The sequence below is a fragment of the Sprattus sprattus genome (genome assembly GCF_963457725.1).
Source record: "Sprattus sprattus genome assembly, chromosome: 20".
Classification (NCBI taxonomy): Eukaryota; Metazoa; Chordata; class Actinopteri; order Clupeiformes; family Clupeidae; genus Sprattus; species Sprattus sprattus.
Window position 1 is genome coordinate 19,922,112 of NC_137918.1, and position 21,463 is coordinate 19,943,574.

General features: G+C 43.5%; 2 protein-coding genes across 4 annotated transcripts; both read right to left on the bottom strand.

Moving 5' to 3' along the window:
- Window positions 1–758: 758 nt before the first annotated feature.
- stim2a (tromal interaction molecule 2a) lies at window positions 759–9,217 on the bottom strand. 3 transcript variants are annotated; one of them, XM_080859410.1, is made up of 13 exons: window positions 8,638–9,217; window positions 8,312–8,548; window positions 7,889–8,019; window positions 7,053–7,167; window positions 6,587–6,698; window positions 6,205–6,320; window positions 5,580–5,757; window positions 5,137–5,314; window positions 4,591–4,752; window positions 4,343–4,443; window positions 3,789–4,009; window positions 3,432–3,606; window positions 759–3,239 (listed from the first exon to the last, which is right to left on the bottom strand). In XM_080859410.1, exons 2-13 carry the CDS (start codon window positions 8,433–8,435, stop codon window positions 2,099–2,101), a joined length of 2,754 nt encoding a protein of 917 aa, XP_080715536.1. In that variant the 5' UTR covers window positions 8,436–8,548; window positions 8,638–9,217; the 3' UTR covers window positions 759–2,098. The 3 variants fall into 3 exon arrangements, with proteins under 3 accessions (XP_080715536.1, XP_080715535.1, XP_080715537.1); XM_080859409.1 differs by having other exon boundaries at window positions 8,312–9,217; XM_080859411.1 differs by lacking the exons at window positions 8,312–8,548; window positions 8,638–9,217 and having other exon boundaries at window positions 7,053–7,606; window positions 7,889–8,004.
- Window positions 9,218–12,941: 3,724 nt separating this feature from the next.
- Window positions 12,942–20,473, bottom strand: rbpja (recombination signal binding protein for immunoglobulin kappa J region a; the record flags this gene model as incomplete). Its single annotated transcript, XM_080859437.1, has 11 exons — window positions 12,942–15,509; window positions 15,944–16,047; window positions 16,271–16,426; window positions 17,017–17,157; window positions 17,510–17,622; window positions 17,759–17,896; window positions 18,551–18,725; window positions 18,813–18,978; window positions 19,106–19,201; window positions 19,309–19,347; window positions 20,454–20,473. 11 exons carry the CDS (start codon window positions 20,471–20,473, stop codon window positions 15,176–15,178), a joined length of 1,482 nt encoding a protein of 493 aa, XP_080715563.1. The 3' UTR covers window positions 12,942–15,175.
- Window positions 20,474–21,463: the final 990 nt, after the last annotated feature.

Here is a 21,463-nt window from a genome sequence, read left to right on the forward strand (position 1 = left end):
AGGCATCCTTCTCCCAGCACATCTAATTTCATAAAACTATTCTGAATTTATCATTAAAGATTTAAAAATATAAATAAATAAATAATTACAAACATTTCTCACTGCCTCTGTCAAGGACCATACCTCTCCTGCCACACTGTATTAGGTTGTAGCTCTATTAGTTGCATCCTTAATTTAGATTTGGCTGGGAAGACTGTCTGATATTCTGGGAACTATTAAATATGACTGCATAGGTTTAATTCCCTTGCTTCAGGATAAAGGTCCTTTATTTAGTGTACCTGACACACATTGGTTACACTTACCAGCTCCAACACAACCACTACACCTAATAGACGTGTTGTTCTATTGTTGAAGTTGATGATGTACATTTCTTTCATGTATGAATGCATTGACCTATAAAGGACAAACTGCTACCCTCTCACACAAGTCGCATGGGACAAAAGTAGACACTTTTATTTTATTTTACATTTTGGTGACATCAAGTGGTCACAACTGAAGTTGCATGTTTGTTATAAGATCACAATGACCTACAGCGTGTCTGCTTCATGTTACAAAAATTCAAAATCAGACAACCTTTTGCTATGGTACATGCCGACTGCAGTTGATTACAGTTCATTGTGCACTGCAAAAATGCTTTTCTAACCTAGTGTTATTACTCTTTTATTAAGTTGAAAAAATCTAGTTGGTCTTGTTTCTAGCTAAATTGTACTTACCTAGTGCTTTCTTGGTAAGGTTATTTTTTGCCTATTTCAAGCAAATATTACTTATTTTAAGAAATCTTAACAAGCCAAATTTGCTTAACGCACTGGCAGCCAAATTTACTTGTTTTAAGCAGATTTTGCTTAAAACAAGCTTGTTAAGATTTCTTAAAATAAGTAATATTTGCTTGAAATAGGCAAAAATAACCTTACCAAGAAAGCACTAGGTAAGTACAATTTAGCTAGAAACAAGACCAACTAGATTTTTTCATCTCAATATAAGAGTAATTTAACACTAGGTTAGAAAAGCATTTTTGCAGTGTGTATGTGGTTATCTGGTTCACAAGAGCTTTCAGCTGTCAGTTGGAGAACTGCAACCTTGGAAACATGGACAATTTGATCATGTATGAATAAAATGTGCAATAAAAAACTCCACATATCTACTTAATCTGTAAACAATTACACTTTTCCTAAATATAATCTTCCCTATGTTAATCTCACTAAAATGTGACAAAAAAGATCAATGTCAATAACAACAGGAAATTGAGAGAGAAATATTAGATATTAAATGATGTTTAAGATGTTAAGACGTTTAACTCTTAACATGTCCATCTTGAAACTGCTTTCTGATGAAACATTCCACAATCGTATAGCTGTCCGAAGAGACTGACAAACATCTCCAATAAAATCATCACAGTGAGACTTCTCATTGAGTAGAAAAAAACCCGCACTCTCAAGCTTTTCTCATTGCTACTTCATTTAGACCCGTTTATTTCCAGACGCGTTTCGGCCTAAGCCATCGTCAGTGTGTCACAGTGTGTCACACACTGACGATGTCTAAGGCCGAAACGTGTCTGGTCTAAATGAAATACCAATGAGAAAAGCTTGAGAGTGCGGAAGTAGAGTGCGCCTATCCCTACTAATACTTCTCATTGAGGCCACGGCAGTCCCCTGATTACATCATCATCACAGCTCTCGCCGTGCCAATAAACAACCTTTGTTTTCAACTTGACCACAGTTCAGTGCATCTGTCGCTGTACAATGGGACTCATCTGACCACAAATGAATCTTCACAAATTTATATTGAAAAAAAAAAAAACTCAGTTATCAGAGTTTATAACCTGTAATCGGCAAACACAAATGACCAGCACAGCGTGTGTCCCGTCTTTCAGTGTCCATATACAATAGCTTTACTCGTTATTTTAGCACTGTCGAACACACCACGAAACCAGATTGATTTGGATTTCTATCTGGTTTCCTGAGGCTGTGTGTGTACTGGCCTTAAGGCTGGCAATACTGCGACCAGAGCATCAGTCAGACTCTGCAGGTCTGCCCAACGCCTGTCTCAGCATCTTCCATCCTTTGGTGTTGGAGCTGCTTTTGTGTTTGCCGACAGCTAGTCACATCCTCTGCAGACCGCCGGGCGTGCCGACGGGTGAAGAGGACGCCGTGGTGTCCTTCTTCTTCTTCTGGAACAGGCTCTTGAGCTTGGAGGACTTCTTGGTCTTCTCTCGGCTACCACTCCTGGATTCAGGGGGTGAGGCTTTGGGGGAGCCGTGGGGGGTCAGCTGGGCTGTAGTCTCCAGTCCCACCATGCTGCCTTGTGGTAGCTCATGTATGGTCGAGGGGATGTCGGTTGTGCTGGGAGCAATCATACTGGTGGAGTAAGCCTTCTCGAGGATACCGTCGTAAACCAGCCGGCTCAAGGGCTCAGACGTTGGCCTCCGCAGCATCAAGGAGCTTGTGGTTATGTCAGGCTGACTGATACGACCCACATCCATGGCCGCGTGCTCCTCGCACGAAATGCGCCGTGGATCCGCTGAGAAGTCCAGCCTGTCCGAGGGCATTTGTCCCGTGGGCGTGTCAATGGAATCGTCTATTCTGAAGTCCCTGACGGCCCTCCTCCTCTGGTTCTCGGTGGCCATGTCAAACTCATCTCTAGAGATCTTCCTGGTGGCGCCGTCCAAGGAAACGTCCTTCCTATCTCTAAACGTACGTCGTCTCTGAGCGCTGCTGGCAAAATCAGAATCATCCCTGGGAGGTTTTCTAGAGGCTGCCTCCAGGGAAATCTCGGCCTCTCTTAATAGATTTCCAAAATGGCTGTCCGAATAGTTATCAAGCTCATCTCTAGATGATTTTCGTGAAGTGCAATCCTTTCTGTCGGGAAATATTTTGACTCTCTGCGTTTCCATGCACACGTCCAGCTCTTCCCTTGAAATCTTTCTGAAGTCTACAAAAGCGTCCAGCTCCTCACGCGATGACCTACGCTGTGGTGCCTCCATCGTCACATTGGGATCATCTCTTGGAAATTTCCAGGGCTCAACTTTTAAAGACTCCTCAAGATCCTCTCTGAATAATCTTTTGATGTTGCCGTCGCCCTGTTCCTCTTCCGAATGTTTCTGTGATGTGCTGTCTGAGAACATGTCCACATCGTCACGAAAAAGTCTCCTGGCAGACGACGAGTCCAGGGCAGAGCCTGTAAACATCCTGTTGACGGAGGATCCCATTGAATCCGTGTCTGATGACGTCTCCAGACAGTCCCTGTTTTAAAAATACACAGAGGGGGGAAATGTTCTTGTGATTTCGCTGATCTTTTAGTGCTGCAGTCATTTGCAATAATGTTAAAAAATAAACATTACCACAGCTTCATGAAACAGATAGATAGATAGATAGATAGATGCATGATAGATAGATACTTTATTGATCCCGAGGGAAATTGAGGGATTAACATACTGTTTAGTCAGTTGCGCAATGTAGATGTGTTCATCTTCATCTTCTCCATATCGGGGGAGTGGGGCTCTGATGGGAATCAGGAGATCAGGGTCTGGTTGAAGCATTGCAGGCTGGACCATGTGCCCAGTCCGGCGGGAACGAACCATTGCCCGTGGGGATCGCTTCATAGGAGCCACTGTGGGAAGAGGCACAGGATAAAGTTAACAACACCATGACGTTTGTTACCACATCACCAGTTGGATATGTCAAATGGTCCAAAAAGACTTTTCTGGAGAAATGTTTTGTTGTACTCCTTGTGGTAGATAAAGACTCTCTCCCATGCACCTGGCATGACCCCACCAGAGAAGCAGCACACACCTGCCATCATGGGTGTCAGGTCCTCCTCCAGCTCTGACTCCGCAGATGGCAACGGGTAGAAGACACGAGACATCACCTTCCAGTTGGGGTCTGGGTAAAGGCTGGCGTGAAGGCTGACCAGACCCGGGTTATGCATCACCGGGAACCCACACAGCCGCTCAATATGCTGCCACCTGTGAAGGCGCTCCCTCAGACAGGCAGTAACCTCCCCCAGGGAATTCCTGTAATATGGGGGCGACGACAAGTCGTTTAGTTATTAAAAGGTTGCTAATTCAATTCCCTGTCGAAGCGTCCGTGAGCAAGACACTGAACCCCTAGTTGCTCCTGATGTGCAGTGTGCCATCAACGTAAAATGTAAAAATGTGCATACCTTGTAGGTCGCTTTGGATAAAAGCGTCTGCTAAAAGACTACTTGTAAATGTAATACATGGCACTATATCGGTAACGGCCCTGCCATGGGCTGTATGACCCCTTTTTAACCTACACAGTGATAAACAGTGGCTCAAAGCACCTTCTTCCCTGTAACTACGCTTAAAGAGATAATGGAAACTCACTTAGCTGCGAGGATCTTTTCGTCAATTTCATCGAGAGAGGAACCGTGAGCCACTTGCAGTGTCCCCAGAATAGAGCTCCTCTTCTTTTTGATCTTTTCTGCCTAGCAACAAAGAGATATCAAATGGGTATGGGTGATGGGTGTATAAGTCAACAATGGGATTCCATCTTGGTACATGCCACAGGGGTTAAGAGGTAGATTAGGATGAAATCAATATGAAATAGAGCCCTCTACCTTCAAGACTCATACCTCATCCTTAGCTATGGCAAGTTGCGCCTCCGCACCCTGCTTCTTGACGTTGTAGAACTGGACCTCCACCTCATGGGAGAGCTGCAGCCAGAGCTGGAGGGCATCAGGCACCGTCCAGATGGCCTGCATATCCATTTCAGCCTTTTTCAGGGCCCCGCGAACCTACAGGTTATGGGACCGTGTGTCAATAAGCTTGTAAAAGAAAGTATTCTTATATATATTTTATCAAGAATATTTTTTCTGTTATGAAAGGACTTCTTATTTTATTATATGTGTGTACAAAGGAAATAACAGAGAAAATATTCATGATAAAATATATATAAGAATACTTTTACAAAGCTCTACCTTCAGAGGTATTTATACAGTTGTGTGGTGCCCATCAACTTAATCTAGGCTGTTCTTTCTGAATTTTGGTGAGCACGTTTGCACTTTCCGTGAACGTAAATATGATCATAATGCCATAATTTGTTGGTACATAATGTTGCACCAAAAAAAGTCTAGAGATTTAGTGAAATATATCTATGGAGTTCAGATGGGGTGACTTGCCTGCTCCAGCTCCTCCTCTGCATATCGCAGGCGGCACAGCTCACTCGCGGCCCCCACCCTGAGCTTGTGGAGCCGGTTGGCCTCATCCTGCGCCCCCTGGATCTCATCCCTCATCTTGTCCTCCAGGTTCTGCTTTTCCACTGTGACTGTGCGCTTCTCCTCCTGTGCCCTCTCCAGTCTGTCCCAGTACACAGGTGGGTAGTGCACGCACACACACACACACACACACACACACAGACACAGACACAGACACAGACACAGACACAGACACAGACACAGACACAGACACAGACACAGACACACACACACACACACACAAGAAAAGATACGCTTTTAGATCATAATTAACTGTAATGAACTTCAAACTCCCTCCACTGCCTCTAGAATTCAAGTAAATCCGCTAAGCAGACATTTTCTTGGGTAGTCGGGCAAGGAGGACTTACTGTTCCTGCATTTCCCACAGGCTGTTCTCAGCTGTCTGCAGACTCTCCAGATCCTTCATCATCTTGGAGATGTGTATCTTGGAGGACTTACTCTGAGCCTGGGCAAACCAGCACCCCCCCACCCCCATCACCACAGACACGATAAGCACCAGGTCCTTCATCCAATTATGCGGTGGGCCTAAAATATCAAAGAGGGGCTCAGATGGAAATCAGCCAATCCACAACATCACTTACACAGTTAGTCTGAAATATGAGCATGAGAGCACTTTAAATGCCACATATCAATGCCAGTCTGTATTTTAGGCTTCAGTGCAGAGGCCTAGGTGCTACTTCATATCAATCCCATGTCTGTATTTTAGGCATCAGTTGTGAGGTGCTACTACATGTGATTGTGCCCACTGGCAAGGGCACGGGCTTTCTAATTGCGGACATAAAGTGTCCCTTTAATACTGAGAGTGCTGAGGACATGCTGAATGAATACTCAGGGAGTTTTTCCTTGCCCCTGTTGCCATTGTGCATGCACTAAGGGGGTTTAGGCTCTGGGCTCTGTTAAGCGCCTAGAGGCAATTGTATTGTTATGGCGCTATACGAATAAAATTGAATTGAATTGAATTGAAGTGCATACGTGTGGGGGGTCCAAACAGCACCACATCCAATGCCTTGAGTTTGAGCTTCTGCTTGTGCTGCTGATCCTGGATCTTCAGATAGCCACTCATGAAAGAAGGCTCATTGGATGCAATCCTGGGGAAATTATACAAAAAGAGCCAATGAGTGCACTCTGAGATTCTTTTGAATGAAAAGTGCGTTAAAAATAAAATGAATTATTATTATTATTATTATTTATTATTACAAGGAAATCAGTAAACACAATTCAAAGCACTGCCGCTGCATGGTTATATCGTGATCACAACAAGTCGGTCTGTGATACGTAGGTCTGCGGAACAGTTCCTCAGTAGTGAAACTCTTAGACTGATGACTGTTTGTGTAGTTAGTGTAGTTGTCCTCACCTGGGGAGGGTGTTCCCATTGACACGCAGGTCCTTGAAGTTTCGGTCATACTGGGGAAGCTCCACAAACTCCCTCAGCCAACGCAAAACATCCTCCTGGGTCCAGTTATGAACTAAGGCAAAAATAGGCTAACAATGGTTTCATGTGTCGACTGGACAAGTCTGAGAACTGCATAGGAGAGGCTCTGGTCAACCCTCTAAAGAGCTGTTATCAATTTGCCTCGAACTTAAGACGACATTGGCACAAAAGTCTTCATACTTTTTAATGCACTGTATTATGTGTGTTGTATCTTTTTGTTTTTCTCTTTTTTTATTTTTTATAATTGTATGTCTGTTACTTTATATGGAACTTGGTGTCTGAAATAAAGAATAAAAAATAATAAAAAAATAAATAAATACAAATCTGCAGACTCATCAGTAACTCCCACTATCAACCGACATACACACACCAGTCACACACACACTACCTTCAGAGGATTTCCAGCCCCTCCATAGCTCCTCCACCGTGATGTGCTGGTCCTCCCTGTGTAGATTGTTGTGCTTGTTAATCTGCTGCTGCTGTTGCATATCCTCAATTATGAACTACAAATAGAAAAGAAAGATGTGGGGCATTCTGTATTACTCATTTATTATTAGCCAGATGGAAAAAAAAGTGCATGGCCAAACTGTGTGTATGTGTGTGTGTGTGCGCGTGTGTCTATGTGTGCGTGTGCGTATGCGTGTGCATGTGTGTGTGTGTGGGTGTGTGCGTTTGCATGTCTTGGAATCTGCACTGAAACAGGACCCTCCATGTGATGAGGTCAGGAATTTGTGGAGTGTCCTCGAGATGGCCCCACCCTGGACGTCTCCTTGGCGATGGACACAGAAACCTAATACCATGGGGACTTTTCGATATGACGGTACACGGTTCAGGAACACATCAACATGCCCCAGCAAGGCTCTAAAGCCAGCTTCTATCTGCAGAGTTGTTTCTTCATTAAAGAACTGGCCAGTGACACAATCTCTTTGAAGTCAGAGCAACCTAATAAACACAAACATAAGTCACTAGATACTTTCCATATCAGTTCCATATTCAGTGGTTCTATCACACCTGGTCGAAGTCACAGCCTGCAAGGAGAAAGTCTCCCATTTCTGTTTTGAGGTTTGCACTCTTTGTGCAGCCATTCTGTTTACAGGATTATGGGCCTTCTTAATCTTATAATGTTACGGAACAGCTAAAGTGTTTAATCCACATCGTTCTCGTGGTACAGTAATATCCCCAAACTGCACGCATTCGGGCCCATTTGTAGGATTCTAGGGTTACCTCCACACTCTCCTCCACCTCTATCCCGCCATCCTGGTCATCGTCCATCTCTCTGTGGATGTGCCTCAGGGCCTCCAGGCTGAAGCGGTCAGCCTCCCCCAGGCATGGTGGGCTCACTGCAAAGCAGGGGTCTAAGGGGAGTCAACAGTTAAGAGGTCAAGGACATACCACAGGGGGGGGGGGGTCTCACACAATAGTAAGCAATTGTGCTCATTAAAAGAGACGAGTTGGAACAGGAGGGGGAACAGGTTAAAAAAACAATATTTCCCTCATCCTCATATAAGTTATAGGCAGCACACTTCAGGATATTAAGTAACACTTAAGCTGGCAAAGCTTTGTACAATTACTCTGTGTCCTGAGCCGACCTTTACCCAGTTCAAGACTTTCATCAAAATGCAATGTCATAATCCCAAATGCATTTACCTATTGTATTGAATATGGTGGAATACGATGGATCAGCGTTTGGAAAGTCAGCCTGTATTCCTTGTGCGGCGCAGATCAGAAGTCCACGCAGGACAAGGATAACCGTAAGAGAGATTAGAAGCATCTTTCGGGTTAACTGCTCCTTTCACTCAGGCAGAGTTTGAGATCCAAAAAACAGATGTAAGCCTTTGCAATCACCCTCCAACGGTGCGCAAATTGGTAATGCAATCGCGGATACTATAAACGGCACAACAGTGGAAAGCTGTAACAAGTAGGCTAAAATATGTAATTTATTACCGCGCAAATATGAAAGCTGCCCAACTTACGTAAAAATCACGAAAAACACGTTGTCGGCCTTCTAATCTACAAAGTAAAACGATTACAAAAACTGTCATAATAAAAAACAGGAAGGTAAAATAAAATATATTCCAGAATAGGCTTAATTCGATCTCGACGATTGCAAAAAATGTGTTGTATTATAAATTACAAATGTTAATCAAAATACAAATACAATCAGAAGAACCAGGCAGTCAAAACGCCAGCGATAACCCCCACAGGAATAATATCTGACAAAAAGTTGTTCTTCAAAATCAATTAGAAACAATTCCACATTAACTGCCTACGGTCAGCTTCTTCCACACGAAAATTCAATTGATATAGTATTCCAAATGTTGGCATGATGCACTTTGATCCGAAGACCGATCAACGAAGCAAGCATTGGAAATCCATAGTTCGGCTGAGTATAGTAATATAAATTGTCCTGTCACATGTCTGTCCAATCCGAAGCCACTGCATGTTGAATGTGATTTCGGGCAAAGTTATCTCGGCGTGACTGACCGCATTTTGCGTCCTAGCTCTCGGTGTTACCTACCCCAACTGGGACAAGGGCTCTGGTGACCGGTGGTGACGCACTTGGCTTTAGCGGAACTGTGAGTATGGCTACAGGACCGAGCAACAGTAATCGCGCAGGGGATAAATATATAACCGTAGCATTTCTTTACACTGTCAAAAGCCTAGTGCAAGCTTAAATGGATATGACATATGCTGCCAGGTTTAGAGAAACGATTCAGGATTGTGTAAGGTTGGCACACTGTTCAGTCCTCAAATTGTTGATGGATGATGTCCAGTGTGAGTATTGCGACAATGAGGATTATGTAGCATTCTGGTAAATGGTCTCTACTTTTTGCACCTGTTGAAAAGCCTTGTCTGTGGTTGACTTGTTTATAAGAATGCATGTACCAGATCTGTAAAGAAGGTTCATCGTTGCATAGCATCTCTCACACACACAGACACACACACACACACACACACTTACAGACACACACACACACACACACACACACACACACACACACACACACACATACAGACACACACACACTCAGAGAGACCTCTGACCTTCAAGTGGTGCAAGCACACAGGCACACCCACACACACGCATTAGGTTCAATTAAGTACTCCAACCCGTACCCTGTCTTTTTCTCTCTCTCTCTCGCTCTCGCTCTCTCTCTCTCTATCTCTCTCTCTCTCTCTCTCATACAAACACACACACTAACACACACACAATTAGGATCTAAGAACACATTCAGTGCCTGTTTGTATGGCTGAGCACTGGACTGGCAGGAGAAACATTCTCAAGTTACTGTCTGGCAACTCCCTCTTTGCCTAAAAATAGGTAGAGATGGAAACATGGGAGCTCTGAACTTTGCCCCTTGGAGCCTGCACAAGGGGCAGGTGAAAATCACACAGTGTTTGATTGGAATCACTAAAACAGAAATAATTGATTTTTTAAAAATGATAACGCACAAGATCTAAACTGTGATAGACCCCATACCCATCTTGTTATAACTGAAATTATTATTGTAAAATGAAGTCTGCACAAGAAAAAAATTATTGTCACGAAAATAATATAAATAATAAAATTCATTCCTGCAACTAAACATTTGTGTAAGTCCACTGCATGAGCCATTAAACAAAAATTGTAAGATGCATATATTATGCTAAAGATGGCCTGTAACTACCATTTCATCTAACATAAAAATGACCATTGTATGAGTACGTACAAACTCCCTCCCAAGGTGAATCTTTGAATTTCAGAATGAAGTTCAAATATGGCATGTTACAGGAAATCATGGCTTGTAATAGTTATAGTACTGGCACCCAAATAATTGTTTTGCAAACTGTAGATACTTTTGATCCAGGGAAAAAAACAGTTTGTGGATCTCTACAAGTCAATCCGCCTGCTTTCTGACATTCATTACCTGGTCCAAATGAGCGCAGTCGCATCAAACTCATTTTTTTCAGCCACAGGAACCAGTTTATCCACGCTAACCTTGGCCCATCAATAACTGTGACAGCTGCGTCTCCAGGATCAACCCGAGACTGGCTGGCGGGTTGAAGGCTTGCATCTGTTGTAATAATGTCTTCATGCTGGGGGGGGGGGGGGTATCCACTTGGGCACACCCTGCAGGAGAACCACAGAATTGCATTAGGGGTTAAGTCAATATCTCTCCAACTTTGACATCCCTACCACAAGTCCCCCCTATTTATAATCTATGGCCTTTAGATGGAGACCATTCAGTCAATGACAAAAAGGACATAGATGTGATAAGCCAGTGTTCCACGGCTCCAAAGTGATCTAAATTGGATCACCTTTGAATGGCCCCTTAGCACATACTGTATACGACCTGATGTCAGTGTCCTTTATGGCATTAGCAAGAATCTGGAATAGTAGAAAAGAAACTGGAATAGTAGATAATACTTCTGTAACTTCTGTAGTCACCTTGCGTAGTACTGTAGAGATCTCCCTAGAGGGCACGGCACGCGTCTCTGAAAAATGGGGCAAACTGTAGGGCATCAATCTGGGCAGGAGGAAGACTGGAGACAAGGTGCCAATATATTTATGACACACTGATTTGTGACCACTGTTGTCACCACATCTTTCTCTCTCTTATAGCGCAGCCTTTGCCCGCTATTGCTGATGGCTGTGAAAACCCTGTTCCTCATAACCCTTAAGTACTTATACACATATTGGGCCAGAGCTCTGCACAATCATCCTTGGCTCTTTTCTTCCTCTCTTAGTCTAGATTGTCTTGGCTATGGGAGGCTGCTGTAGTCTCTCCACCTGATCTACTTGCAAAAAAAACCTCTGTCTACACCTACCCATCCACACCACATTGTCATGCATTCATTCTAGAGCAGGTTTTCTTCGAGGATCTCTGTGTACTTAGTTGCATTCATCTTTCCCCATATCAGACTAGTCACCCCGTTACGCCTGCTAAAAAACATCCCCACATCATGATGCTGCCACTGCCATGCTTCACTGTAGGGATGGTATTAGCCAGGTGATGATGCTGCCACTGCCATGCTTCACTGTAGGGATGGTATTAGCCAGGTGATGATGCTGCCACTGCCATGCTTCCCTGTAGGGATGGTATTAGCCAGGTGATGAGCGGTGCCTGGTTTCCTTTCCAAAAACATCAATTTTGGTTTCATCAGACCAGAGAATCTTGTTTCTCATGGTTTTGAGTCCTCCAGGTGCTTTTTTGGCAAATCCAAGCGGCTGTTATGTGTCTTTTACAAAGTATGGGCTTCCATCCGGCCACTCTACCATAAAGGCCTGATTGGACCCAACTCTTCAGAGAGCACCTCCCTCCCTAACTGGCACCTTGGCTTAACTTGCACTTTAGCAGTGATAGTCCCACACTTCTTTTCTTTCTATGTCGTTTTCTATTTCTTGGGGGGGGGGGGGGGGACAGTAGGCCTACACCAGGTTTTTTATTGCGCTTAGCTTGACTGTTCTCTCCCTTGTACGTCGGTTTGGACAAAAGCGTCTGCTAAATGTAAAATGATTGGTGGAGTGCTGCCTCGGGTTCCTTCTGACTTCCCTGGCAAAGATCTGTCTACCCCGATTGCTCAGTTTGGCTGAGCAGCCAGGTACAGGAAGATTCTTGGTGGTTCCAATTATGGGCTATTTTGTGTAGAATGTTAAGACAAAAAAATGAACTCAGTCCTACCCCTGAACCAGCTGGAAAGCAGAGCCACTGTAATAAACACCACAGGTGTCACTACAAATAGGCACTTAAAAACAAACTGTAAAAAAAAACAAAAAAAAAAACAGTTGTTCACCCACCATATGGGCTTGAAAACACTAGCATGAAAGGAAGCATGCTAACAACAAAAAGAGCAGGTGAGGTCCGGACCGCAGCTATGACCTCTAGGTAACCCAATCCCAGTTGATGGCTCACAAAGAGTTCCATTAATAGAAAACAGTGGATCTGGCAGAAGCTCAAAGGAGTTGCTCATGGAAGCTGCAGACTGCATGTATGTGAGGCAGCTGAAGCGCTGTAGTTGCCGTCCACTTAACTGCACTACTCAGTGTCTCAAGGCTGCTAATGGAGGAACGCGAGCAGTGCTTTGCAAAAGAAAAGAAAAAAAACACAACTGCAAACATGATAAGTAAAGTCACACACTCACATCAAGAAACAGGACACAGGAGCAGTATTTATCACATCATCTTGTTTTACAGTATTTAGTGATCCATTCCCATGGTGTCAGACTGGCCCTTTTACATGTTCAAAATGCACCATTATTGTTGACAAGAATAAACCAGCACCCCAGCTGTCTGAGGATCACCCCTAGGACCGACAAGAATTTGGCAAAAAGGTTCAGAGTTTCCACTGTCCAAGGCACTGTGAGCTGTGATGGCTGCCAAAACCAGAAATGTTACTGTCATTAAAGCAATGCTTAAGTATTTCGTATGTCCATTCGTTTAGTAATATTTCAGGGGGGGGGGGGGGGCCTAAGGAATATGTTCCGGCGACAGAAGTGTGGTTTGTTCACAATTGGGCAGTAAGGCTAGTCCTAGAAACAGATCCACAGGAGGCAAAGAGAAAGAGGCACCAATGCTGTAGCCACACACACATGCATCTCGTGCTCATCCAAACCTGGAACTTGATAGACTTGGAAAAAAAGCACAAAATCCAGTTTATGCATTATAAGTATGACACATGGACTAGATATTTTGATTCAACTGGAAATTCTGTGCATCAATACAATACATGATTTGATAACAAAACTGATACTGGTTAAGAAAGCTTTAAGAAAATTAATCTTCCACCCATCTAGGCACACAATACCTAAAGTAACTATTAAGACCTACGATATATTCTTGACACAGGCCTCATGGGGATCTGTCTGATAGACATTTCAGATATGTGCATACCAAACAGACAAAACAACACAGGGTGAGCACTTTGGAAGAAAAATACTGACACTTCAAATTTGACCTGTAGAATGACCATACATGTGCACAGCATACTGGCAATTTAGTAAATTCCAGTATCAAAACTGGTCAACAACATGGAATACAAAACGTAGGAAATTGTCCTGTCAACAATGTTTTCCTACCCTTAGTCTAAACACACATGATGTGGACAGCTGAGGAAGTCGCGACAGAGGCAATTTGAACAAAGGCAGTGAAATAAGTGCACACCTCTCCAGCAAGCACACAATCCATTTGATAGGGTCACTTACTGTATGTTTGATAGGGCACAAGTCATAGTGAGCACCCCAATATGAATACACTACCCCTAGGGTAGAAATCAGATGTATATATACCGGACGTAGTGGTCAATTTGAATATTTGAGTCATAAAGCTTAATATCTTGAGTATCTGAGTCTTAACCTACTGACACCTGTATATATAATTTAAGTCTTTTGACTTCCCAACATAACCACAGTCATAAAAGGCACACATGATATAATAGACTGGTTGCGGTCAAGAAGCCAACAGTTTGTGTTACAAATGATACGTGTTTCTGCCCAAGGACCTACAGCAACTGTTAAAGCTTTCATGTGTCAGGACTCCGTGTCTTCAAAACACACAGGACAAGAACCACAGGCCCTCACATCCCTAATGCACATTAACAGCATCCCGGTTTCAATCAAAACCAGTGAAGAAAAATGTACGAAATGAAATCTTCTGAAAAAAAATAAAAAGATCCGGCAAAAGGCCAAGAGGATTGAGCTGTCTCACCTAGATAAGTGAAGGCAGTCCAAACCTATGCTCTGCCTCCAAAGCCTTTTGAGGTCAAGGTCACAACAGATCTTATAAAACGAAAAATAAAACAAAATTGGTAACAAAGTATTACTAATGGTTATAAAAAAACAGAGAGGATGAATGAAAATGTACCTTAGCTAAAGCTTATAAAATATATAATATCAATAAAAATAACAATAATAATAACAAAAGTATTGCTTGGTCCGTAAAAATCTGTTTCTCAGTTCTCAGGGCACTTTTTGCATCACCATTTCCAGGTGTCTGACTAGAAATACAAAGTTTGTTTAGAGCTTTCACCATCAAGTAGGTTTGTCTTAAGGCCTTGTGTGATGGAGCCGTTGGAGGCGGAAGCCTCTTCACTAAGGAGCACAGGACTGCAGTAAGACCTTTGCAACAGAATGAGAGAAGTGGAGAGGAGAGGAGAGGAGAGGAGAGGACGAGACGAGAGAAGGGAAGGAGGAAGCAGCAGGAGTGCTCTGCAGAGTCTCTGAACTGGTTCCGCTACAACCGTTAGCCTCTCTCTCTCTCTCTCTCTCTCTTTCTCTCTCGCTCGCTCGCTCCCTCTCCCAGAACAATGCCCCTTCACCAAACACAGAAGTGTAGTTTTTTCATGAGCTTAGTGTAGTTTTTAGCTGGGCTGGCCTCAGCCTGTCTTTGCTGAATGCGCTCCCCTTGCCTCTCCCACTACTGGGCACGCAAATGCGCACGCACGTGAGCGCAGACACACACACACACACACACAGACACACACACGCACACACAGACAGACACACACATACAAACAATGCTCTCCCACTGAAGCCTTAGGATATAGACATGGCTGAGTTGGACGAGGAGATGCTGCCTGTGACGTAGCCTGCCTGGCCGTCTGAACTGGAGGGCAGCATAAGGCTAGATGAAGATGAGGAGGAGGGTGAGGAAGACGAGCTGCTGCTGGCCCTTAGGATGGCCCCGGCTGCGCCGCAGTGGGGCCGGGGGCCCGGCTCGGGCGTGTAGGTGAAGGTCAGAGCGGTGGAGTAGATGATGCCGTCGTTTCGCACCAGGGTCACGGGCACCTGCACCGGCTGGCGCACCCACCGCCAGCCCTCGCGGAAGGCAGAGATGTCAGGGACCACACACAGGACACTCTCCCCGCACCTGTGAAGACACACACACACACACACACACACACACACACACACACACACACACACACACACACACACACACACAGACAGACAGACAGACAAACAAAAGACAAAGTAACTTGTTTAGAGAGGTGAATTAGTAACAATGTGCCGATTAAACTAATGAGTCAATTTTCCCTCATTAAAAAATGCCATGGTTGGTGTTTTCAAATTTGAAAGAGGGAATTCTCCGTACACAAATACAAGTCAAGTTTCGATAATAAAACTGCAAGATGGAGAATTCCATTTTGTGTGTGTGTGTGTGCGTGTGAGACAGAACACACTTGTTTTGGATCTCAGTCCCACCAAAATTGTTCCTTTGCCGTGTGTACTCAGAGCAGTGTGAGCCATGGTGGTGGGGACGTTATGCAGGTTGCTGAACATGAGTGAGACTGAGCAGCTCACCTGTACATGGTGTCGGCCTCCACATCCCCGAACCAGACGCGAAGCTGCGGAGTGAAGTTCTGACCAGTTATCTCCAGCATGGCTACATCTCCTCCTCCATTCAGCTGCAATAGATTACATTACCATTAACAATCACACACACACCTTCATGAAATGCCAGCAAAATGTACTGACATTATTACGACTGTGTGTAAAAAAAAGATTACATCAGACGGGACATTTCCAAAGCTTGACGCCACACCAACAAAATAATGTAGAAACAAACATTAAGTTCCCATACCCTCCCTCTTAACACTGTAGCAGGGAAGCACATGAGCAGAGGCCTACCTGTAAGCTCTCCACCACGGGCACGGGGGTAACTGATGTGGGAACAGGGCCCATGCCTTCATAGAAGGTATACTCTGCTTTGTCTGTGCTGATGATTGTCCACGACGCTCCATCATTGATCATTTCTTTGTTTGTCTCTTTGGGGCAAGGGGTTGCCTGGAAAGGTAGGGACAGTTGTAAGTAGATATTTTTGGTCATGGCCTGTTGTGGGCTTAAGCCAATACACCAGAGAAATATGTTCTTCAGACAAACCAATCATAAAAAGTCAGTACACGATCACTGAGTTGCTGACATTTATCGATAACATGCACAAATAGGACAAATCTGGTGTCATTAAAGGTTAATCACCTACGTAGAATAAGGACCTACATAGGACACATAGAATAAAAAGAACCTGCAATGACTCGTTCTAGACATTGAGGTTTCTGGGCACAGGGGTTGTAGTGGTTCTGTTCTGAAACCCACGGTGTGGTTTTCAGCGTATTATTTACAGACTTATGTTCATATGACAGGAATGGGAGAAAACTGTAATCTAATAAATCTGATACATTTCATTAACTTGGCTAATATCTAGACCCCAGCAGAGTCACATGACATCATCTCAATACTGAAAAGTGGCTTTTTTTTGAGCAAGTGTAATGTCACTTCCTGCCTAACAACAAGCTGAACTGTGAATATGATGGATCATAAGTCCTAAGACACATTTGTGGATGGCAGGCAAGGTGGCATGGGAAAAGAGCACGGACCTGGAACTGAATGATGCGTTCCTGAGAAAGACACAGGTACATCCTCTCGGTGTCCTTCAGGTAGAAAGCACACTTGTGCAGTTGCGACACAGGGTCATCTGCATCCATCAGGGCCGTTTGTTTGTCTACTTTACGGATGACCTGGGCACATATCCGTTCACAAAGGTTAGACACAGGATTACACTTTAATAGTTCACAGTTGACACCAGCACAGGCATCCTGATAGGGCAAATGTAATCAAATCTGCATTTATGATGACAACTCAACTCAGATGTATGCGTTTGTGCAAAAAACACGATTGACACATGCATATACATACATGCATACGAGTCATTTGTGGCCAATGGTGTTGCGCTATAGCCCAGAACTACTTTTGATTGCACCTTCAGTACAGAGGTTTTCCATGACATATAATTCACTAGGTCTACCACATGTAATAGTCCCAGGGGTGAGTATTGGCAGCATGTTGGAGGATGGCATCGCTGAGACCTACCAGCCGCGGTAAAGCCATGCCAGTGACTGAGCACACCAGCTTAACTGTCTGACCATAGTGGATGTAACCGTCCCTCACGGTGAACTCCTCTCCCTCAGATTCCTCATCATCCACTACACGGAGAAATAGGGGAGTGAAGACACAAAAAGAGTTAGACAAGGTAACGTTAAAGTTAATTTCTGTTATTTTAGCTTAGAGGACGAAAGCGCCTAGACAACAGCCCAGGTACGGGAACAGACGTTCACTCACAGAGGTGGATGAAGAAGGCGCCCCACTGCTGTGAGCTGGCATGGAAGTTGCCACCCTCCACGTGCAGGTAACGTGTGCTGACCGTCTGAGAGCGTAGCCGGTTGAACAGCGCCACCTTGGTCCCCGATGCAATGCACACTGGAAGGGGCACAGAAGGTCAAGAGGTGAGACCGTGCAACAGCACGGTGTACTCATGGGAAACCACTGCTGAGAACAAAACCTCACCTGAACCCCCTTTCTGGAGACCAAAAGACTCCTCTCTCACTAAGAAGAAAGGTTTTAGCATGTGAATTTATCAACAATGTCAAGGCTCATTTTGCTGGTATGTTTACACTGGAGTGGGGCCACATATATTTCAGCATTTGTACTTTTTCTGAACTTTTACAGAGAGTAAGGCTAGACCCATCCTCTACCGACTGAGTGGCTAGATTAAAGGGTCACACAGATGAGAGAGTACAAAACACACATCATCAACAGCCTACGGAGGATGAAAGCTTTAGTCTTCTCCCTATGTATTTCCTAGTCATGACCAAAGTTACTTTCGACATTTTGTAATGCAAAGGTAGACAAATATCAGCAATTATCTAACTCATGATAAAATCCCCATCTAAATTTACAAAAGTAAAAACATCATCACACCCAAAACACACATACCACTCATTAAAACATTAGCTCTTTTAGAATACCCATTGCTGATAACAAGTATTCTGAGAGCGACATGAAGAAAGACAAAAGGATCCAATTGGGTTACCCGTCATGAGTCCCTATAGACCCAATTGTGAGACTACTCACAGTCTGCGTTCTTAAGGGACTGCTTCTTCTTTGAGGGCTTGGAGATGACCTTGATTCTCTTGCTGAGGAAGACTCCTATGTCCGCACTGTTCCCATAGAACATTTTCACAGAAAGCATGAAGTGTTTCCTCTTATCAGAATCCGATATGTACAGAGTCTTTGCGGTGCAGAAGTTCTGTAGGGAAGGTGGAGACAGACACTTTCAGTATTTGTATATTCTTTCTGTTTCTTCTTATGTGATAATGACTTTTGTTTGTTTTACCTTCCCCTCTAGGTTGAGTTGCTGCATCTCCTGCTCACTGTTGCCAATGCCAATGAAGGCACAAGGCTGTGACTCTTGTTCTGAGCAGCCCTCCCTCTCCATCTGCTCCTTCTTCTTCTTCCAGCCGCAGCCCATCAGATACACACACGGAGGAGGGCAAAAGAACCTGCACAGGCGTGGGGAATGACATACTCAAATAAACCCCTGGTGTCCGAATGAATAAAGGGGTGTTGCTGTTAGATATGCCACTAAAAGATGTGCACGTTTACATAGATGCCTTAACAACAACGCACCTTTTTTCGTTTCCATAGGATTTCTGTGCAACTTTAGCATGCAGTATGAGCACCGTCTGATCCCCCCGCTCTTTCAAATAATTGCGCATTGCTTCCCTGTTGAGGGATGGGGGTTGTTAAACAAAACATTTCTCCATTTCAAATCGCCACAAATTACAAACAGTATAGGAAGAAGATCTAACAATGCAGGAAACGGTTCTTACCTCGTTAGACGCTTTGGCTGAGGTAACTCCCCAAATTTCCTGTAAATTGAAACTTGACGTTAACAACAAATTGTGTAATACCACGACAAATTGTGCAATCCCACGACCACCTTAGACACGATGAAGACGTTTAAAATAGCTGTAATTAATTTGTATGTAGTAGTGCAAACACCAGGACAAACACCAGGCGGTCATGTTATTTTAAATAACCCCAGATGCCACATTTTCAGGTGAATTAGTCAACCTATACTTAATCGAACCGGTTTTTGTTAAACACGTAAAGTAACGTCAAGGTAAAGGCATAAACAGAGAGCCTACAGTGGTACTCAAAGATCAGGTCACCAGACGGAAAAACGGAAAATAGCAACAATACTTTCAATACTTGGTTAGGCTACCTAGGATGTTAGGTTATCACTTGGAAAGCCATCAAGCTAACTATTTCACCTCTATGTGCTTAACTTAATAAGTTCAGAAATAACATTTACTCACAAAGTGCCAGCTAGCTTGTTGGCGGTAGTAACACGTTTGTCTTGATAGCCAGCTATGGTTAACATACTCACAAACAAACAGCTCAGTCTGAGAAATGTAACTTACTATGTTATCTATGTTAACCATCTATTCACCGCTAACGATACACGTTCTTCTATGTTATGTGTTAATAAAACTGACGTTATCTAGCAGCTGGAATAACTTTAACGTTATATGCAATCATTCCAAATTTCTGTCATTTGATGTTAAAAGTGACGTTATCGGAGGTGGATTTCTTGCAATCAGAAAAGGGTTGCTAACATTAGTTGAAGAAGCGGGTATCTGACAAATGCTCCTTATAAACAAACGTGAGAAAATACTCGAATAAATCGTAGTAGGCTAACCAGCTTGGCTAACTTGCTCAGCGACTTGGAGCGCTAACGATTTAGCAAGCTAGCTAGCAAACTTGCACGAATATATTCATGGAGTAGGCAGTTCATTGTTGTTTTTACTAAAATCGGTCTCACCGAAATCATATTTCCAGTACGTAAACCAACACGCTCGGACAACGCAAGGTATTGTCTGCACTGGTTAAACTTCGGCACATAATCCATTGTAACTTTTATTTATTTCAACTTATACTTTAATTTCTTTTCGCTTTGAATTTCACTACTTACTCTGTCACAACAGGCGCCATCTTCCATAAACTCTCCAAAAAGTTCAACAATCGCGAGATTCGCCTCTCTAAAGCAAACAGTTGAACTGAGTAGCCTGAAGGGGGGTGGTAAGAGGGTGAGGCCTAATCTTTGGTGAGACGGACATGGGGGCAGACTTGCGTGGGAAAGTTAGAAAAACACGCGAGAGAAGAAAAACTCTCACAATAGACAACCATAGGACTCTTCCCTATGCCATCGCGAGATTGCAATATAACACAGTAGCTCTTGGAAGGAAACCATTAGAAAACACACATTCCACAAATTAAATGTTAATTTAAAACACAAACTTGAATGTTGATTTTCCCATAAAGCATTTGATTATAAGTTTATTGGGCACTCAAGGTCATGGGAGCAGATCTAGTAGCCAAGGTCCTAGATAATCCTTTGTGCGTATCTAAATCCATGCTCAAATGCACAGAATACCTTTAAAAACTGTTTTGTATTGTTTTGCGTTTTTTTATTTCACAATTTTAGAGTGATTGTTAGTGACTATAGGAAAAAGGTGTGTTGGAGCTGATAGCCTATGTGTGTGGTGACTTGAGATGTGGAACTTTCTAAGACATTCTGTGTGGTCCCCTCTACTGGTTGTGTGAAACCCTTAAGACCCTTGGCCTGTCAATCAACCGATCCGGTGAATTGTTAAAATACATTTACATGGCAGTTTCCCTTTAACTGTATTAGCTACCTGGATTTAGTTTTGTCCGCTGCATAATAATACTAATAATAATAACACTCTTTTCATACAAAACAATGCAACTTAAAGTGTTTAACAGCAAATAAATGACATGCACAAAGAAATTAAACTTTTAAACACCTGGTTTACTGGGTGACAATGATTTTACTTGGACTTCTTGCAGCATCACAGCCTGGATGTTGGGCAGCATACCACCCTGTGTGATGTTGACTTCGCTGAGCAGCTTGTTCATCTCCTTGTCGTTACGCACAGCCAGCCGCCTATGGCATAAGTAAGA

What these genes read in the sequence shown, in the direction of transcription:
- stim2a (XM_080859410.1), bottom strand. Translation starts at nt 8,435, where the DNA reads ATGCTTCTAATCTCTCTTACGGTTATCCTTGTCCTGCGTGGACTTCTG. An exon ending in AATGGGAACACCCTCCCCAG is followed by an intron (nt 6,321 to 6,586) that starts GTGAGGACAACT and finishes TAATTTCCCCAG; the next exon opens with GATTGCATCCAATGAGCCTT. An exon ending in CCTGACACCCATGATGGCAG is followed by an intron (nt 3,607 to 3,788) that starts GTGTGTGCTGCT and finishes CTCTTCCCACAG; the next exon opens with TGGCTCCTATGAAGCGATCC.